General features: G+C 42.1%; 1 protein-coding gene across 1 annotated transcript in view; it reads right to left on the bottom strand.

The window, feature by feature from the left end:
• Positions 1-19,887, bottom strand: part of lpar1 (lysophosphatidic acid receptor 1) — a 28,329-nt gene extending 8,442 nt beyond the window's left edge. Inside the window, exons 1-2 of the mRNA XM_053853497.1 lie at positions 19,555-19,887; positions 7,285-8,039 (exon numbers count right to left, since the gene is read on the bottom strand). Of these exons, the coding sequence (XP_053709472.1) occupies positions 7,285-8,023 (739 nt within the window). The 5' untranslated portion in view covers positions 8,024-8,039; positions 19,555-19,887. The remainder of the gene's footprint in view (positions 1-7,284; positions 8,040-19,554) is intronic.
• Positions 19,888-20,314: the final 427 nt, after the last annotated feature.

Raw genomic sequence — 20,314 nt, 5'->3', positions numbered from 1 at the left:
TTCTCTTGACACTTTTCACTTCACTTTGCACTTAATCCCTGTTAAAACAAAAGGAAACAGTCATGTCAGTCAAGTGTTGTAGTACACCTTTTGTTATGTTAACCGTCCTTAAACACTGCTCTTTGTCAGTCACAACTTACTATGTTCAGCTGTAAGATCTCAACATTTACAATTAAAGATTTCCAGTTAATATTTTCAGTCTGACTTCAATACCTGCACGTGTATTGCATCAGTGGTTCTTCGTACACGCTCATGTGATGGAACTGGAGAATATGGGAACACTTATGAGGGAATAATGAAGAACAGGCCGCAGCAGTGACCCTCCTACAAAGCACACTCACAAACACACACAAGGGCGGACACATAAACACTCACATATGGAGACGCAAACACTGGCGGCCACTCACTCTGGTAACTGCACGTGGCACACATGCAGAGGGAGGAGCTTGAAAAACCTGACGTGAAAACATTTCAAAGATGTTGAGAAAGAACAGGATGTGAGGTTTTCTTTTTCCCGAGAAACTCACTTTCTGTTGTTGATTAAGAACCACATCAATATGAGAATATGACGATGGCCTTTTCACTTAACCCCTGATTGAGAACGATGACGTGTCACTTTGCTCTAATGGCTGTCGTGTCGGATTTCTCCTCAGAACACAATTGTCTTTGTGGGTTTGTTTAGAGAGTCTGTCTCCAGACATGGAGGCTTTATTTATTTATTTATTTTGCAATGTGGTTTCAGCGTCAGTCAGTGAAAATTACAGCAAAAGAACACAAACACGTGCCAATATTGCGCATGCGGTATGTTCTGCATGTTTTGCTAGCTGAGGAATGACTCCGCTGTCACCAGGATATTTGTTGGCAGCTGCCAGTCATGGAAATAAAGGCTCGGAAAAAGTGCTAATGGTATTGCTAGCATCCAAACAGCATGTTTTTTTTTCTCTTGAATGGTAATTAAAAAGGCATTTCTTCTTACCAATACAAAGGTACTTAATTTTAGGACTTGCTGTGTTAAAAAAAAATGAGTGTTTTAGGATGGCTCATGCCGACCTCTATAATCATGCCGACCTCTTTGCATGTAATATTATATTACTATTTTCTAATAACAGATGTGTAAAAATACACAGCCGGCAGCATGGCATTTTTCTTGAAAGTGCTAATAGTGTGAGCCGCGACGAGGATAAATTAAGACAAGCAAATGACATGCATTTCTTTTTTTTTTTTTTTGAGGGATGTAGTTAAGATGGAGAGCAGTAAAATTTGTTCAACAGTAAATATGTTCATGCAATGTGCAGAGTAGCTAAGATCACCTTTCTGAACTAAATACCTGTAATAAGAATGGAAAAAATATCACGAGTTGAATTGATGATCACTTCACACAGAAAATAATCATCTCCACCTGAGACTGAACACCTCAGGATAAGTTTGATAAACACAAGGGAGCAGTGCACTTGCAGCATAAAACTTGCATGTTACACACTGCTTCCCAATTCGTATACACGAGTATGACACGGCCACGGTGGAGTGTCCCAGTCCCCAGATCCACGGTGTGTACTTATGGAGAGTTTGGGGGATTTCAGTTCATGATAGTCGTTTTCAGCACATTTTTATTTACAGACTGTATGTACTGGGTTTGGTTGGTTTTGTTAGCTCAAGTAATCCATATAGGTTTTCTGACTTCAATGTATGCTGGGATTCCCGCAATGCTGCCGCCTCAGCAAAACAAACAACAGCCCGCCTTAATGACATTCTCCCAAATAATGGTCACGTCATAACAATAGAATGTTGATCTGACTTAAAGCAGTAACACAACATCTCCACCACATCTTTCACTAGCCGCCTCAAAGTTACCACAATTCAACCCCGAGATAAAACTAACAGTCTGTGAGGCAATGGCGTTCTACAGGCAACGTCAAACTGGAATAGGCAGGGAACAGAGTAACCACCAGTCAGTGACTGGTTGCTTTCATCATAGCTAGACTTTCAAGACGGAATATAGCGTGTCAAATAAAATGACATTACGCATTTAGCGCGAGTTTTATTGTCATCGCCATAATGTCAACAACTGCTGCGGTCATTTTTTTGTCCTTATTGCCCATCCCATATCAGGAGTATCCAACTAAGGAATAACCTTTTCTGAGAATTTCAATAGGTGTGAGTATTTTGTTGGATGGGAGAAAGAGAGACATTGAAGCAGGTCAATGGGTAGCAGAATTCAGTACCATTTTATCTTCAAGATGCTAAAATACCATCGCAGCTGAACTGCACGAAAATTGTTTGCAGAGATAACAAAACACATCTTTGTCTAGTTTCTCTCAGAAGCCTCTCTTACCTGCACTATTCATGACATCACCCTGATCAACTCCACATGCCTCAACATTTTTCAGTCATGATGTTGTAACATTCCTGAGTGCACTTCCTTACAACTGACTCTTCCTAGATAGCATGACTCATGTCTGACTCAACAGTATCATATCCCCCATGACTAATCGTTGCACGGAAACATTCACTGTTACATTACTGTGACCTTTCTTCAGTAAATATTCACCATCACATTCCCTATCAGTTCTATCTTGGAGTGTTTTGGAGCATCTTTGTCAGTCGACTTCAGCAGCCAAAGAGGTCACTGTACATTTCAGCATTATACCACAATGCATTTAGCAGATAGATACAGAAAAGTAGACAGATGCTGAGAGTATGCACACTACACACTGTAAACAGATCCCTCTGAGTCTCAGAACAAGGCCTTTGCTGTGATCTGCTGCATCCTGTTGCACATAGTCAAAGCAGGTGATATATTTCTACCCCCGGCATCACAGGGTCTTGGCTGTGACTCATTATAGAATGTGTGCAACAGCTTCTTTGGAATACACTTGAATAGTTCGACACTGAGTTTCCGGAGACAAGGGAGGGTCAGTACCGTGGCATCTGTGCTTCCACGATGGTATGTGTTGGCGCTCCATACTGTCTGATGATGTAACTGTACACGACCACAAGGGATTCGAGATAATCAAATCATTGACAGAAGCCGAGCTCATAGCCAGCACCTGACACAAACACGTGTTGATCAAGGGCCATGGTTAATTTAATGGCGCTGATGAGTGACGAAGGGTATTTGTACAAGCAGCACTCTAGATTCCACAGCTGCCAAATACTACTGTGGAGTCCAAATCTGCCAGTTGGGTCAAGTTCACTGTTTGTCCAAGAACACTGTCCAAGTCATAGTTTCCAATCTCCAGTGATGGTCAGTGCACTTGTGCCAGGACTTGTCAGAGCGACTTGGAGCAATGGAGACAGTGATGTTAGAGGTGAGACGGTTAAAATGTCCCCGAAGCAACTTTAACAATAGTGTTTGAGGGAAAGCAAATCTGACAAAAGTTGTTTTGGAACAAGTTCTCTGACCTTGATACGGACCCAGGCAGTGGGGGGTAAAGCCCAGAGTGCCAGTTGTTAGGCCACCACTAGAGTTAGCTTAGCACATTCTACAGTTGCGAATGCTCTCATCTTTCAACCCTAAAACAATGGCGAACAAACACAGACGACACACTTGGTGACCAAAGTCGACAGAAGTTGGATTTCATTTGACTTTACAAAACTCAATCGTAGCAGTTTTGTAAAGTGAAGTTTTCCCGTCTTTCTTTTGGCCAGGTCTCAATGGAGCTGTGTGCCTGACCAGCACTCAATACAAGTCATTCTATTAAATGTCGATTCTTTCAAAATTTAAAATCTAGATGAAAAAATATTCAATAAAATTATCATCAATATGTTCGCTGTTCCATTCTTACAGTTTACAAAAAGATTTATTCAAATGTGATACGAACATTATGAGTTATTTGTTAAAACACAGACGCAGAGTCACGAACTGTACTACGAAGTTGTGTATTACAGAAATTATTAAAACTAAACACACCCACCGATGATGTCACGGCTCATGTGCTTGAATGAACGCTGGTTGGTTCCAGCTGCGAACAAACGTTTCAGGTCCTGAAACAGCTCTGTGATTGGCTGACTGGGCTACAGAGCATCACGGGAACTGTCCTTCACGTCACCGTGACAGTGATCCCGCCTCATGTGACATTTTTTCCCCTTGTTTACTTCTCATCTGTTTCTTTAACTAAACCATCTACAGTCATTACAACGCGGACTGGACTTCATTACCATGTGTGATTCTTCAACGAACTCATGAATAATGTCTGTGGAGACTTGTTTTTGTGCTCTTGTTGGTTCAGAACATCAACAGCTTCTTTGAATCAAGCAGCTGCGCTGGATTTTCAAGTGCACATCACTGGCTTGTTTTTCCACTTCAGTCTGTCCTCCTGAGGAGAGATCAGCCACAGCGCAACTTCACAGAGTCCGGAACAGACTTAACTAAGGGGACAACAGGCAGCAGGGAAGCAGCCATGATTATCATCTGCTCAACAGATGGGATGGACAAGTTCACTATCTAGTCTAGTATTAGGAACACAGCTCAATAATCATTCCCCTTTAACACCTGTATAGTGCAATTTCAATGAAAACAACAAACACCAGAAGGAAACTTTTCAACTGCGTTGGTTGATATAGATCCAGCTGATAGAAAAGCATGAAAATAGCATACAAAGTGACTCCAAACATATGATCATCCTCCTCCTTAAACGAAATGTTTCATCCTTTCATCAATTTTGAAGGTCGAAGCATGTGTTTCCAAGTCTGTCTGCCTGCAACTATTTTTATAGAACTCATTTTACTGGATGAAATGCATTCGAACCGTCACTGATGGCAATTCAGTCACACACCTCTCCGTTTAGTTTTTCAAGATCTGCACGAAACGTCCTTGAAGAGTCATGGAAATGTTTGTGCGGGTAAATCAAAAACCAGCTGCGCGAGCTACGTCTTCATGAGATCAAACAGATGATAGAAAACACCACACAAATTTGAGTCGACGCTAAAGCAAAGACAACAGAAACAGAAGGATGAGATGTTTATGTGATGAGATCAACACATCCTGCTTCTAAGCTGCAGCACACCATTTTCCCACAATTCGCACAGAAACACACTTGTCACTGCGCAAGGTTATTTTATGACTGTTTGCTGCACAACTGAAGCCTGGAGATGAGGGAGAATAGATTGAGGCGTAAAACTGTCAGCCATTATTAAGCAGGTGCTGTTTCATAAAGCAGCAGCAATTGAAACGATTACAGGCACAAAATCATCGTGAAAAACAGTGACAGCCCAGCTAGGGTCATGGCTAACAGGTAACAGTAGAAGAATTGATGGTTGGGATTCTTTCTTTAAAGGACTACAGTGGTTCCTCGGTTTTCAAACGTCCCGGAATTTGAACAAATCAGAATTCGAACAAAAATTTTGAGATTTTTTTGCTTCGGATTTTGAACGAAAATCCAGAACTTGAACGCCCCGTGAAAAGCCGGAAAAAACATAACATGCGCGGCGCGCTTTGTTATTGTGTATAACGCAGCCTCTGTATGCAGACGTGTCCTGTTAGCTACATTTACTGACTGTTTTTTCTTCATATTGAGGTGTAAAACCTTTCCTGTCTCCGCACTGGACCGTGGTAGAGTGTCACGGGGGGGTGGTCGACACCTCCAAGTCTGGAGCGCACACTCCAGGGTTTGATGTCCTGTTGTCGGCTGGAGCTGGGACAGGGATGAGGCGAGTCTGGGACAGAGCGTTACTTGGTTTATGAGTTTGTCACAGCCAAACTGCACAGAAGCGCACATTCAGAGCTGGACACGCACCGGGCACCTCTTCACTTCTGGAGAGACCTCACTCACTCGGCAACCCTTCCCACATGCAGCGGCCACACACATAGAGGAACAGCGCACCTGCAGCAGACACTCTACATTCACTCCTACAAAAGCCTATTTTAAGGCTTGGAACGCATTAGTTCTTTTTCCATTCATTGTAATGGGAAAAATCAATTCAGATTACAAACAATTTGCTTCTTGAGCGGCCTTCTGGAACGGATTGTGGTTGAGAACCGAGGTACCACTGTACTTTATTCGATTACTTTGCCATTCTTCTTTATTCCCAGATCCTAGACAAGAGGCCAAACTGACTCTGATAACATTTAAAATCCAGAATATTTGTGGAATGTGGAGTATGAATAGCGGTCACACTCAAGAGCTGGGGGCCAAATATGGTTTGCCATATTATGCGGCCCATAGAGAGGTTGACTCAAAATGAAAGTCAATGCAGAGTCATGGATATATTGTGACTGATGAAGATGCCATGGTTTATGCTAAGCTAACTCATTTTCAAGGTCAAGAGACACATGGTAATAGACCCGTTTTCGAAAATGATATGGAAGGAAAGGAAGTTGATGAAAAACATATTCGTGCTTCAGGGACAGTATTGTTTGCATTATAAAGTCCAGTGTATAAACACATTCTTTCTCATCAAATGCCGACTCTCTTTAAGTGACTTTTGCATTAGCCTTCATCTTTGCACACTGAGGGATTCGTTTTCAGTTGAGGCACATGTTCCGCAGCACGTCCTCACACCACGTAGAAGAACGCTGGAGGCTTGGACTAGGGTTAGCAATGGGATGGCGCTCCTTTTCCTCTACAAATTAAAATGTGTCACATGGTATACTCACCTCCCCAGACAACTGGGCATTTCAGACTTTTTCTGCAGCATCAGCAAGGAGGAGACACATAATGAGCCATACACAGAAAGTGATATTTGAAGAAGAGAGTTTCCCATTTTCTACTCCGTGTGTCCCAACCCCCCTGCTTGGGACATCACACGGGAAAAGACATTTTCTTACGCCATTGAAACACCTACGCATAAAAGTAGACTTCAGCGTTAACACAAAACACTAGAGTCACTTGAAGATAGTCACTATTTGAATCCTTGGGAGTGAGAATGGGTTGAATTAAAACATAAAATCAGGTTCATATTTTCTGTTAAAGGAGTAACAATAATGGACAGTTCAGTCACTTTAAAGGTTTGGCCATGACATCTCTGGTCTATGGAGATGTTTGAACTATCGCTGAGCCTTTCTTCAGCTGTTCTTGTACGTTTAGGAACGAATTGTTGTAGTACTGCCTCTTTGAAAACAGCCTGGTACACTGATGTCGAATCAGGGTCTCACTTCCTGTGTATCACTCTCACAAAATCCATGTGTTGGGCAATGTGCTCAGTGGGAGAAGGACTGTTGTGCATTAGATTTGAACTTCTTGAGTGCCAAATTAAAGTTAAGAGATGTGACTGTGCCTGTGGTAGTTTGATCTTCAGCTAAACGTGTAAGTAGGTGGAGGAGGTGGAATTTGAAGGAAATCTTACCTAGAACAATTGCAACAGTTTTGAGCAGAGACATCATGGTATCCCGGTTCCGTCGCGGTCCAGAGCTATGTCTGGACATTCTCATGGTCCTTTGGCGCACATAAACGAATATGTGAGCGTACAGCGTCACCATGACGACAAAGGTCACAAGGTTGAAAACGGCCCAAAAGATCAGGTAGGAGTTGCTGTACAGCGGCGCCATGTTGGAACACGTCTCAATGCTGCAGATACAGTTCCAGCCAACACTGGGAATTGCCCCCATGACAATCGACATAGTCCAGATGATGACAATCACCACCACCACTCGCCGATTGCTCATGCGAGTGTGCAGCTGCATGCGGAATACGGTGATGTGGCGCTCAATGGCGATGGCCAGCAGGTTGGCCACGGACGCTGTCAGGCTTGTGTCGATCAAACCCTGGCGTAACAGCCAGGTGGAAACGGTCAAGCGCCGCGTGTTGGGCCCCGTGTTGAACATCAAGTAGAAGTAGGCCAGTCCCGCAAAAAAGTCAGCAGCTGCCAGGTTAGCCATCAGGTAGTAGATGGGGAAGTGGAACCTCCGATTGACATAGATGGCAATCATCACCAGGAGGTTGGCCAGCATGATGAAGATGCACACGGTGATGCCGAGGCCCATGACCAGCCTGCTGACGGTGTTCCAGTCGGTGGCCAGGTACTTGCCACTGCGGTTGTAGAAGAAGGCAATGGTCTCATTGTAGTAGCACTGTTCCTCATCCATAGTGGCCGAGGGACTCCTGTGGAGCAAAGAAAGTTTAACTTAAGATTGTCCAAAATATTGAAACTCAACAGGTTGGATAAAGCTACCCTTACTCATGACCTTATGCTGATGTTAAGCTTGTTTTTAGGCTTGTTTGGCTCGCACGCTTTGAGACATTTCCTACAGCCAGTAGCCTTTATCTCACTAGCACGACTGAAATGTGTTTCTATGTAAGATGCAGACTGAAGCAGAGAGATGATGACCCGCAACTAAACCCAAAAATTTACAGCCTACTTGACCAGTGTTGTTTGAAAACTGGCAAAATTATACTTTTATTTATATATATATATATATATATATATATATATATATATATATATATATATATATATATATATATATATATATATAATTTAAAGTTTTATTGTGTATTTTTAATTTTATATATAGATAAATTGAAACATGAATTTAAACTATGCACTTGTTATGTGAGCTTCAGTTTGAAGTGTCTTTCATAACATTCAAAACCAAGATCTGCTTGAAGAAACATGTGATCTTAAGCCCTTTCCCATAACATAGAGTGATAAATCCCCTTCGACTGAACCTGATTGCTTGGGTTTGTATGAGAGCACATTTCCCGAAACAGGGTCTGCAGCTTACGTTGAGCAAAAGAACAGAAGTCTTATTGTGTCGAGCAGCGTTTAGATACTCGTATTTGTGTGCTGCTGGAGGTGCTTGAATTTAAGTCTGTTTGTCTGCACATAAGACTTAGTGAATAAAACCCAGTGTGACATGAAGCTTAAGCATGTTTTCTCCATCTGGTGGAGTTTAATGGGGCTTCCTGTTTGGAGCAGCTCGGACAGCTACAGCAGGAGCAACATGACTTCCAGTGAACTCTCACAAACAAACACACATGTAAAAATAATGCTTTCAATGGCCCGTGTAATAATCCTGGATAAGAAGCCCTGGATAGACACTGATTAGTCTTTCTCACATCTGACAGGAAGCAAGACCTCAGACTACTACACGGGGTGATAAGACAGATTATTGATGTGACCTTTGGCGTGTTTCTCTTCACAGCCGGAGGAGCCGCTCACTAAACTAAATCACGCATTATCTACACCTGCCTTCTGGATTTTCTGAGGCAGTTCAACAGCTTCCAAAAACAAAAATAGGGTTGGCATATGTGTTCATTGGCACCAGCCGCATTATGAAGAAAGGTATTAGCTACTGGGACCTCCCACCATTTGGAAACAGTTGGTGTGGAGGGCAGCAGTGTCATCAAGTGGGCTTCACCAATGACTTTTCACCAATGACCAACAACTTCTAATAGGGCTGCATTCACATTGAGGTGTCTAAAGAGGCTTGAATGCCGACCAAGGCAGAGATGAAGGCTGTCAATAAATGACAATTTTGGATCACAATGAATCGCACAACAGCCATAGTTAACAAATGAATCACACTTTTTGTATCTGTTCTACATGTAACCGAAAGGAAGACATCCCAAGATGATTTTATCATTACCAGGGCGGCAAAGCATCACAGACCCTGTCAAGACGATTCCTTAGAGTAACCTAGAGTAACACAACACAATGATAGAGAATGCAGTCAGAAAGGATTGCCGTCTACATACGGGCTTGCTGTGTTGTGTGATGTGTGTATAACAAAATAGAAAACATCACTGTGAAGATGGAAAGTGCAAACACTCTGTTATAGAACTTGTGTACAGTTCTATTCCTCATTGTTCCATGCATGAGTGCTGCGCAGGAACATGAGAATGAATGTCCAGTTGAGAAGCACCATCTCTGCTGTACTGTTCAGTGTCAAATGCAGTGTTCGCCTGTCAAACTCAAGGCCTGGAAGCCAATTCCCATTTCATGAGGCCCATGGGGGATTTTAACACACAAACAATTGATTGTCAATGGAAGAGTTGTTTTCAAGGTATAAGCAAAACAAGTACTTTTTCTAATCCAAGTGGAACCACAAGCTATTTTTTTAAGATCACCACGTGACTAATCCCTTGACGGTGATTTATTGAGGTTCTTTCTTTTCTCTTATGTTCCGTAAGTATTTTTAATCAAGAATCAAGTAGAGAAGAACAGCTGAGTCTGGAAAAGGTCTGTATAAATGCCCTAATGAGGAAGCTTCACTGACAACAAGTGTACAAGATGAAAGCGCTGAGTCGTCTGCTTGTCATCTGTGGTTTATGGCTGTTACGCATCTGGACTTAGCCGCCACGAGGGCAGTAGACGCCTGCAGCGGTTAGTCAGTACTAGAAAGTGAAGGAAGTGTCAGGGCCGTCTCCAGTACACATTCCCAACACTTCCATCAGACTCTTGGAGCCTGCAGTGAGAGATCCTGTCATTGTATGAGTGTTCACATGAAGCAGCCAGGGTTCGGCCCTGTTAAAGGTTGAGTAATAAAGAGGGCAGGGAAAAACAGGGGGATTTAAGATTGCTGCTTTCTAACACCCAGGAGAAAAGACTTTTTACAGGAAGACTTTCAATGACTAAGTTGTGAAGGCATTTTAGAGCGTGAACAAGAGCGGGACATATTGAAGCGTGTGTGTTGGAGTGTGTGACTGCATTCTACAATGTGCTAAACCACTGGTGTTAGAGGCAGAGAACAAAATGGGCAGTGTGTCTTGGTGCTCAACACACGCCCTTCATGCTTGTTAGCAATGTGTGATAAGTCTGGCAGAAAGAGAGAATAAAGTGTGTTTTGTGTGAGAGTGCCTGAAAGTCCAGGAAGGGACCACCCATACACAAGCTGAAATGAGGTCATTACTCAGCATTTTATACATACATCCCTCACTTATGTAGCACTTAGAATGTGATTTAATCTTATTACTTCATGACTTGCAAGGTATACGTGGTGGTTGAGCTTCAAGCACAAAGTGGCGTGGTGAGGGAAACAGACCACACAACACCAGTTAAGTTGGAAAAGTAAGAGAAACGAGAAATTGGATTAGTCGCAGCCCTAGTGTTAACACATTAACTCTACTGTTTCTTGTCTGTCTGTATCAGCAACAACAATTGTTCCAATTATGGTTGAAAGAAAAATAAAACAAGCAAAACGTCCTCTTGAATTTAGCGTAAATTTATGGTTCACTGGTGATTGTCTGTCTGAACCGGTTAAAACGCATGATCAATAGAGCAGGGAACACAGAGACACACTTCCATTTAACACTGTTCATCACAGATAACTGCAAATGCATCAAGAGAGCAACGTAAAAGAGGACGCGCCGATGAGCACAGCTGTGTCAGTGTGCTATCCCAGGACACATATGCTATCAACACCAACCTTGAAGAAATAAGAACAGTTTCATTCCCCATTCCAGCCTTTGAGCTGCTCGCAAGAACAACACAGAGTGATAAGGCGAAGCGAGATTTACACTCACACAGTAACAACACATCATGTTCAAGTCTCATTTGCAGATTGAAAAGACAGATATATAGTGATGAGATTATGTTAAAATATGGGTCATTTTCTGTGAATCTCCAAGGTTCAGGAGGTCAATGTACAGCTCATAAATTTTTTGAGTTGCAGTGGAGCATTTACTAAGATAAGAAAAGCCGCGAGATTAAAGTCCACACAGTTTATCATGTTTTGCCAGTTGTTTATCTACAATTCCAACTTCAACCTGTGCAAATTGGAAAAAAATAGCAGCAGAATTGCATACTGTTGCACACAATGGTTTGCGTCTTTCAATGGCCAAAATAACTGTCGAAACTTGTCGCAAAACTTGGGTGGATTCTATCTTAAGAGGCATTAACTGGTACAACACGCCAGTAGTCTGTGCCATCTTTCTCAGAGATGCTAGTCATCACATCTGTGCCATCTTTCTCACAGATGCCAGTCATCAGCGATGTCTTGGACATTCCAGTCATCAGCAAATATTACAGATTAAATCTTCCTGCAGCAGGCAGAGATGCGTTTAGTTCCACTGACAAGTGTTGAGCATCTGACATCTATTTTTTGATGAAGAAATTCTTAACAATCCAGAAAACAAGGCAGCTGTCCCCAATCCTGTCCTGTCTAAAGCAACAAGGGCACAGCCAGGAGACCAAAATTTCACCATGGAGCAGATGGACTTGCACACGTGAATATGACCAGACTGTGACAGCGCTCTCCAGCTCGCCGGCGTTTTACAGCCGCCGCCACCGTGTGACACTTGTGGAGAGTGTGGTGGACTTTGGTTCACGATCTTAGTGTTAAACTCATTTTTAATGCAGGGAATCTTTGATAATGACATGGGTCGACTCAGAGTCTCTGGATCAGTGTTTGTTTTATTAGATCATGTGGTCTGAATAGGTTTCCTGCCGTGGCCATCTGCCTTGGTTCACATCAACAAATGCAGGTCTCCCGCTGCACTGGCGCCACGGCGAAACATCGTGATGAAAATAGTTGGATATTGGACAGACATCCAGCCATCTCTCCGATATTGGCGGCAGCGTTCTCTTCACATCCCCAGTTAAGATTCACTGATCGTAGACACACTCTCACAGGCAGCGCTAATGCTACAACCTGGCGTCAGTTAGGGACCATCAACAAATTCTAAAACGGTGAAAGTATGTGTAAAGTGTAAAGAACAACCATTTTAGGAGAGAGAATTGTGAAAAGGTTTTTCATTACACAAGACAAAGGACTGACAGTTTGTATAATGATTTTGAGAATAGAATATGACTAAATGACCATTTATTCACATTATTTCTAGTATTTCTTCAATAACATCCAGGAAATGTGTCCAGACGGGTTCAGAGTTAAAGTAAACTGTTAAGAGACATGAGATACAGCAGACAGACGGCTCAATATAACCCCTAAATGAAACTGGGAGAGCACTCTGTCAGACACCAGCGGGTTCTACCAGAGACGTGAAACACTGAATTTCTCATCTCTGCACATAGCTAACTGTATATTTCAGCATAAGCAAATCATGAGGTTGGAGACAAACTCCACCAATCAGTTTCATCATGATACAGTTTCAAGATATATAATATAATAATAACATATATATGTAATAATTTTTGTTATCAGCGAAATTACAACATTTATCTTGATAACTTTTTTTGTCCATATCGCCCATCCCTATTCCAGACAAACTTGATCATCAAAAGACACACACATAACTTGCATAGTGAGACATCAGACCCACACCAAACAAAAACTGTTAGTGAAGTGATGAAGAATATTTGACTCTATTGAATGAATATTGAAAACGGACTATGACCACGAAGCTAAATCCGCATCCTATGATAAGCAGAAGTGCTGCCTTAAATTTTTGTCTGGTCCCAATATTATTACATTTGAATACACATCGACGTACTGTGACTGCCAACGCCAGCAGTCTTTATTTTTGCTACACAGGAATGTTAAGTTTTGGATGATAACTTTGTCGACCATGAAGTGAGGCAAATAAGTTTATTGCGGTTTCGCCTAGTGAGCATTTAACCTTGGATGTGTTTCTAATCCAATGCCTGATTGACAACACCCGCACAATAGGTGTTTTTTTTCTTGTCTTGCTTCACTGGGGTTCATGTTCCACCACAACACTTTCCCACACTTTCTAACTCTCTCCTGACCTCTGCTCCCAAGTCAGCTATTAGTCTGCACTTGCAGTCTACACTCCTGTCATGTCTTCCAATCCCATCACCTACTATTTCTTCTGCCCTTCTTCTCATCTCCCCTTCACCTCACTTATCCTCCACCTCCCCTCATCTTCATTGCCAAGTCCCCACACAACGTGCCCATTGTTCCCTTTTTCCCCCGTCGGAGAAGAGAGCAGCAGGCTTTCTGAAAGTCACTGCATCACACAAACACACACACTCTCTGTGACGTTCATACACACTGGCTTTCATTCTCTCCTCTCCACCTCACACTCAACAGTTGCTGCAGTCAGTGGACTGGGTACAAGGGCCGGATTGAGAGTTGGTGTTGAGTCATGTGTGACAGCCGGCGTGATGGGATTCATGGCTCGTTCGTGGATGACACCCGACGACCACTTAAGCACTTCCATTTCGGCACTCGCAGACACTACTCATGGAGCAGAATAGGTCCAGACCATTTGAGGAGGATACTGCAGCCTGAAGCTCTGAATCTGAGGCCAAGGTTCTCAAAAGGCAGAATAGCCATACCTCATACAGAGGTGTCGATATCAAACAAGGCACTGAAGTGTGGTTGTTTTCCTTAACAGAGAACAATTTCACTATTCAATTGTAGCGTCAAAATTCCAATTACAATGCTGTGCAATAACAAGGGGCCAGAACAGGTTGTGACGGATAAACATGAAGAAGAAGAAGAAGAAGAAATCTTGATCTTTAACATTGTCACGAAGTTTGCGATTTATTTAACTTTTGTTTTTTTCCCCAGCCCAAGTTATATATCAAGTTATATAGGTGAAAAAATGTAACACTATAGCAAGACGAGGCAGAAATTAAGATGGAGGTGGAAACAAATGGCTTTTCAGGTTTGAGCATCAATTTGTCACCAACCCACACATCAATCCTGAATGTCACTTTTTGGAATTTAGTCTTGAAACACGATCATAACTTGGGAGAGACAGCCTAAATCCAGCCCATGGGTTATTATCTGAGGAGCAGCGTTTTACTCACCCTTTCATTTCACAAATGGGCTTATTTGTTTTAGGTTCCTTCGCCTCTGATCTGTTCCACATGTCGGTTTTTTTGAGTAAATGACTGGCACAAGAAATACATGTACGACACTCAAACAGACCAGAAAAAAGTATCCAAAAAGTATTTTCAGCACAAATAAGCATATGCAGTATGAGATTAAATTGATAACTCTGTATCCACAGATGGTTAAATTTGACTATAAGATTGGAAATACAGTCACACGAGAAAGTTGAAAGCAGAATGATTTTTATACAATCTGATGAAAAGTGTCCACCAGTGAACACATTGATAAAAAAGCCAGGATGGCAAAATCGTGAACAGGAACATCAAGTTAAGGCTAAAAGTGAGAGGTTTTGTCGGGTGTGTTCCATTATCATCTCATGAAATCATTCTATTGGAAACAGTTTTAACCGATTACATCACCAAAACAAGGTTACATCAGACATTGCTCAGTTGTTCTGTCCGAAATAAAACATCTTGTACAAGGACTGACTCTTGTTGAGAACATTACACTTGTCCACTTACGACTATATATTCCTGAATTCTAAGTTCATTGATACACAACAGATAGTACGTCCTGATCACACACTTTCTGTGATTTCACCTTAAACTGCGACACAATATTGAATGAACTTATAATAGTGCCGGACCTTTGGGTACCACATGGTTTATAGAGATTAAATGTGTTGAAAGGAAGTCTAAACATGAGCAAGGTCTGACAACACTCACAGTAGGACCTGAATTAAGACAGCCAGGAATGAAGCTATTTGACTTTCACAAGTGCACACTCAGACACACAGTTGCTAGGTGTACTGTGTTTTATAAACATAGTTCAAATGTCAACACTCATGACACTTTGGTTAGCTGTAACAAGGCTGCAAGAAATGAACTAGTACACACATATAAATTAAAGGGACGCAATCCAAATAAAGAGCAAGGAATTCGTTGAATTACAATGATTACATTTGGAGACCAACACAGTGCAATTTGAAGCAAGAGTCTCTCTTTTACAGTCACCAGACTTCACCTCTACTTGGTTGCTATTTAGATGGAACCTGGTTGGTTGCACTGAAACATTCATATTCTGGTAATGGGATCGCATTTAAATTAATAAATGAATGGCATAATGTAGTGACTTAAAAAAATTTGGATATAAATGTTACGTTTTCACAAGCAATGCTCTGATCGATCAACCATTGACCAAAACCACAGTAAACGTCTGTGTGGAACTTATAGAGTCCCATGACGTAAGGTCTGCAAACACATGCCATTTCAAGAACAAGCACTTGCTGGAGTATGGAGAGCTCACCAAGACTCGCCTGTACGAAGACGATTTTTTCAGATAGTGATGAAGCGATAGTGATTATCTGACTGTGGCTTCAAACATTTCCTGAATTGGTAACAATAAAAACGCTAGTTTTTAATCACGAGAAGCAAATCTCTCACGAATCCTCACACGATCCGTCTCTTCATATGTTCTTTCTGGATTTTTCCGTGAACAAAAATGCTGCAAACCATGACGTGTCCACCTCCACGATGTGCGTTGTGTTTTCCCGCTGATGTTTCCACTTTGTTTTAATACATTCGATCACATGAGAGGTCATCTTTAAAAAGACATTTGACATTGACAGCTCTCATTTACAGAAACACAAAAATACGTTTTTATGAAAAAAACATATTTTACAATGATTATTTCCCTTACTACGAGCGAAATGTCTCCAGTTTTGTTCATCTTTTTTATATATTTATGAAAGATAAGCGACAGTTGTATCAGCTGTGTATCCGTTTTGCAAACTTTCACGCATTTAAACATTCATTCATTCATTCAAACAAAATATACATGAAGGCTCGCCTCTTGGTTAAATAAATAGAACCACATGAATTTTGATCCCTATTTTGCTCGCACTCGGCAAGCGCAGTGTGCCGTGCAGCGAACTGCACCGCCGCCCAGCACAGCTCGCTGCACGGCACTGGGGTGTGGGAGGACTGCAGGATGTTCTAGTGTATTTTTTGTTTTGTGAACGATTGTTTAAAGTTTGGAACTTATCATCAATCACACTGCGCTCTCAAGCCACGGGTGTGACGACTTGCGAGATGTGGATAACCGCGAGATTATGGTGGGTAAACAAATGTGGCGGCCAAGCTATGCAAAAGGGTCGAGTATCTGCGTATTTCGATCACATTTATTTCGAAACCGACGTGATGACGCTATGAGTGCCTACTGGTATAATGGCCTCATTATACTGGTAGTAATGATCGGACATTTAGTGCGTCCTGCTGAGAAAAACTGGGCGTCCATCTTGTCATGTTTTGTAGTTCAGGCCCTCCTCACGTAAAGCCTGCCATGGATGTCACCCGAGCCATTCAGGTGCATGTCAAGAGCCAAACACATACTAAAGAGTCAGAATGTTGTTGCTGTAACGTGGGACTTAACAATTGTATCCCAAGACTTTTTTTTTCCCTTTCTGTTCCTGTTTCACTTCTTCATGTCCGTCTTCAGGAGAGACTTGAGACTGTCATATTATACCAAAGGAACTGATGCTTTGTGGTGCATTAGCATGTCTGAAGCAGAGTCACAGTGGTTGATGCTTGAGTGACTCAATAACACGTGTGGTTGCTTTGCTGTTGTTTTCAGTTTATAAGGGTTCAGTAAGAGAGTGAGTGAATGAAACTCATGGGAGTTTCATGATACCGTTGATATTTGGTGTACTTTCACTTTTGTCATAGATATTGAACATAAAAAAAAGCTGTCCTGTGTACTCATCTTAAACATTTGATCTATTGTGTAGTCAATAAAATTCTAACATCATGAAACTCTTCGGACTGTGACAGCTCACACATACAGTATTTCACAGGCTCTTTGTATATAGGCATGAAAAGTGTTTCTAAATATTAGATTTTAGGATTTTAGAATTCAATTAAATCATGAATTAGAACACAGCTCTGATGGTTGAGCATTTAAAAATAAAGTTTGATGATTCTGCTTTTCAAGAAATCACTTTTACACAGTTTTTGAAGCATTAAAGGTGCCACAATAGCTCTCAAATGCTACACTGGTACCTGGATGGATGTGGAAACAATCTGGACCTTGGAGGAGGAATGGGAGGAATGTGGGATCAGACACGAGGGGGAGGAGTAATCGTACTTTAAGTAATCACAACACAGATGTTTCAAGGACCTCTTTCTTTGACGGATGTCAGGGTTTGTGTTCAGAAACCTAAAACACTCTTCGGTGAGCGATAGTAAATCTTTGCTGTGGGGGAATGTTCGGTAGGTTTCAACTCTTCTGTCAAGTCCAGGATCATGGAAGTCTTTAGTAAGAACAAGCAATCTGTCAAAAGCATCACATTTTCAGTGCCGTAAAGTCATCAGTGATGCCCGAGTGGCCTCATGGTTACTGCGGAAACCACTGGACGCTGCCTGAAAACAGCTCTATCTCAGATTTTAACTGATGATGTGTCATAAACAGAGTGACAGGGTGGTATTATCCCATAAAGTGTCATGGTTGAACACACATGTGGTCATGCTCGTGGTACATGCATGTATTATTTAGAACGTCTGAGTAGGAATACGCACAAAAAACGTCCTACAACTACACAGGTATATATGTCCGTTAGAAAATAAAGAGTATTTGAGAAATACTGCATTACTGTCTGGAGGCTTTTCTAGCTGTGGTTTTCTATGTTGACTGTTTATAGGGACCACAACACGAATGCACACATAGAAGCGAAATAAGCAACGAAATACCACCATGGCTTTGCATTTTGGACATTACAATTAAAATACACATTGAGTTCATTGGAGTCATTTAAAAGTTGGACATTCTTATCCAGACCTCACAGCTCCAAATATGCTGGCTCACAGTCAGTGCCGTCCCCGGGGACATCCTATATCACTGAGTTTACACAAGGCATCTGGATTGGATTTGAGCTCACTGAAGAAGTTGGACTTCAGTTTTGGAGGTGGCTAATGAAGATCTCAGCAAAAAAAAGCTGAGCTTTATCCTAAACTTCCTGTACTTGTCTGTCACCTTTCAGTGTGGAGACTGTGGTTTCACCCTTCGTGTGATGTTGTCTGAGCCCCAGTTCAAAACCTTGGAAAACGGAAAGCATGCTGGAAGACTTTGGGGCTGAAATGCTGTTTGGTAGAATATAAATCGAGATGCACTGCAGCAAACATGCAAGTTGAAATAACAGTTAAGGTAAACCTTTCATTCCACAACACTCATTCATTTACAGTGTCGTCACATGATACTTTCCCACTATCCTGGCCAACAACTATGAACGAAGTGAAGGCAGAGCAAGAGTATTAGGTAGGAATAATGAGATCGTGGGTGGAAATGAGCAGCTTGATGGAGGTCCGCACTCTCTTGAGGGTTTTCTATTGGGTTTTTAATGGCTCTGTACTTCCGATACACAATGAAATTGGTGGAGTGGCTAAGTCAATATTCCGGATTTATGAGTAGCTGATGACAAAACAAGAGCAACTGTTGTGAGTTGACTTGATGTGATGTAAATAGAACTTCATCATGTCTTTCAGCAGAAAGGTGGGACTCTCCATTTAAAGGAAACAACACATTCAGTTGAATTGTGTGGAGTGTTTAAATTGAAGCAGTAAGTCACACAAATGAAGGAGAGAAAATTCCAAGCATGTTCCCTCACTGCGATTGAGCGTGGAAAATCAAGACAGATGCCAAACGTCGACTCCCACTCGATTCACCCCCTGAAGTTTCTGCGGATCATTGCAGTTTGACAGGGACTCAGGTGGTTCTCCGCCTAAACGCATCTGCTTCTGCTATCACTTTGGCTCGTAACCAAACGGTGGGAGCCGACGTGGCAGGTATATTTTGATGATGTAAAGATGTGCACACAAGCCGAACGAAACTTTCCACAGTGAAGCGCTGATTCAACAGACACTTACAGCGCACTCTTATGCCGATCCGAGCTGAGAGATGGGGTTTGTTTATCCTCCCTGGCTGCTCCTCTGGTCACCCCGCGCGTCCGATGGAAACTTTTCTGCCAAAGAAATCCTTGGAACTGCACCTCCGGTGTCAAAGCAGCAGCGCTGTGATGATGGAAGACTCCAAATCCAAAATGCAGCCAGGTAAGCCTTTCATTTTATATCCAACGCAAAGCGATAGGGTTGTTTTTGTGAGAGTGTTAGTTTCCCTCCTCCGTCTGTGTGTTTCACTGGCCGTTTGTCAAAGTCTTGATGCTGCGAGCGTCCGTGTCTGTTGGCGCTGGCGCACCGAGCTCAGAGTCAGACTGACTTGACACACACGCTGCGCAGGAGAGGCGCTTTGTCTGCCTCTGACGTCACACACATACACCCCCCACCACCACCACCTAACGTTAACTCTCACACACACACTCAACAACATCCATCCAAACAATCTTCTTCATGTAAGAAGGTCCATTTCTCAGTCGCAGTCTCAGTTTATTATGTTTACAAGAGTAAAAATATTATTGTGAAGGCTTGAAAACGAATCCATAAGAAAGGTTTGGCAGATATAATGCAATATCTGTGGGCACGACTAAACGTGTTATTCTACACATTTAAAACAAAGCAGACAATGACACATGATGGCAATCCTGTTGGATCATACAATTTTGTCTTTGTGCCTTATTTTGGCAGACAGTCATCAAATTACAGCTTTTAGACTCTCAGGTGAGTCATGCCA

This window comes from Synchiropus splendidus, chromosome 1, assembly GCF_027744825.2.
Source record: "Synchiropus splendidus isolate RoL2022-P1 chromosome 1, RoL_Sspl_1.0, whole genome shotgun sequence".
In the NCBI taxonomy this organism is placed as follows: domain Eukaryota; kingdom Metazoa; phylum Chordata; class Actinopteri; order Syngnathiformes; family Callionymidae; genus Synchiropus; species Synchiropus splendidus.
Note: the sequence above shows the minus strand (reverse complement) of the source record. Positions and strands in the feature narration are given on the sequence as shown.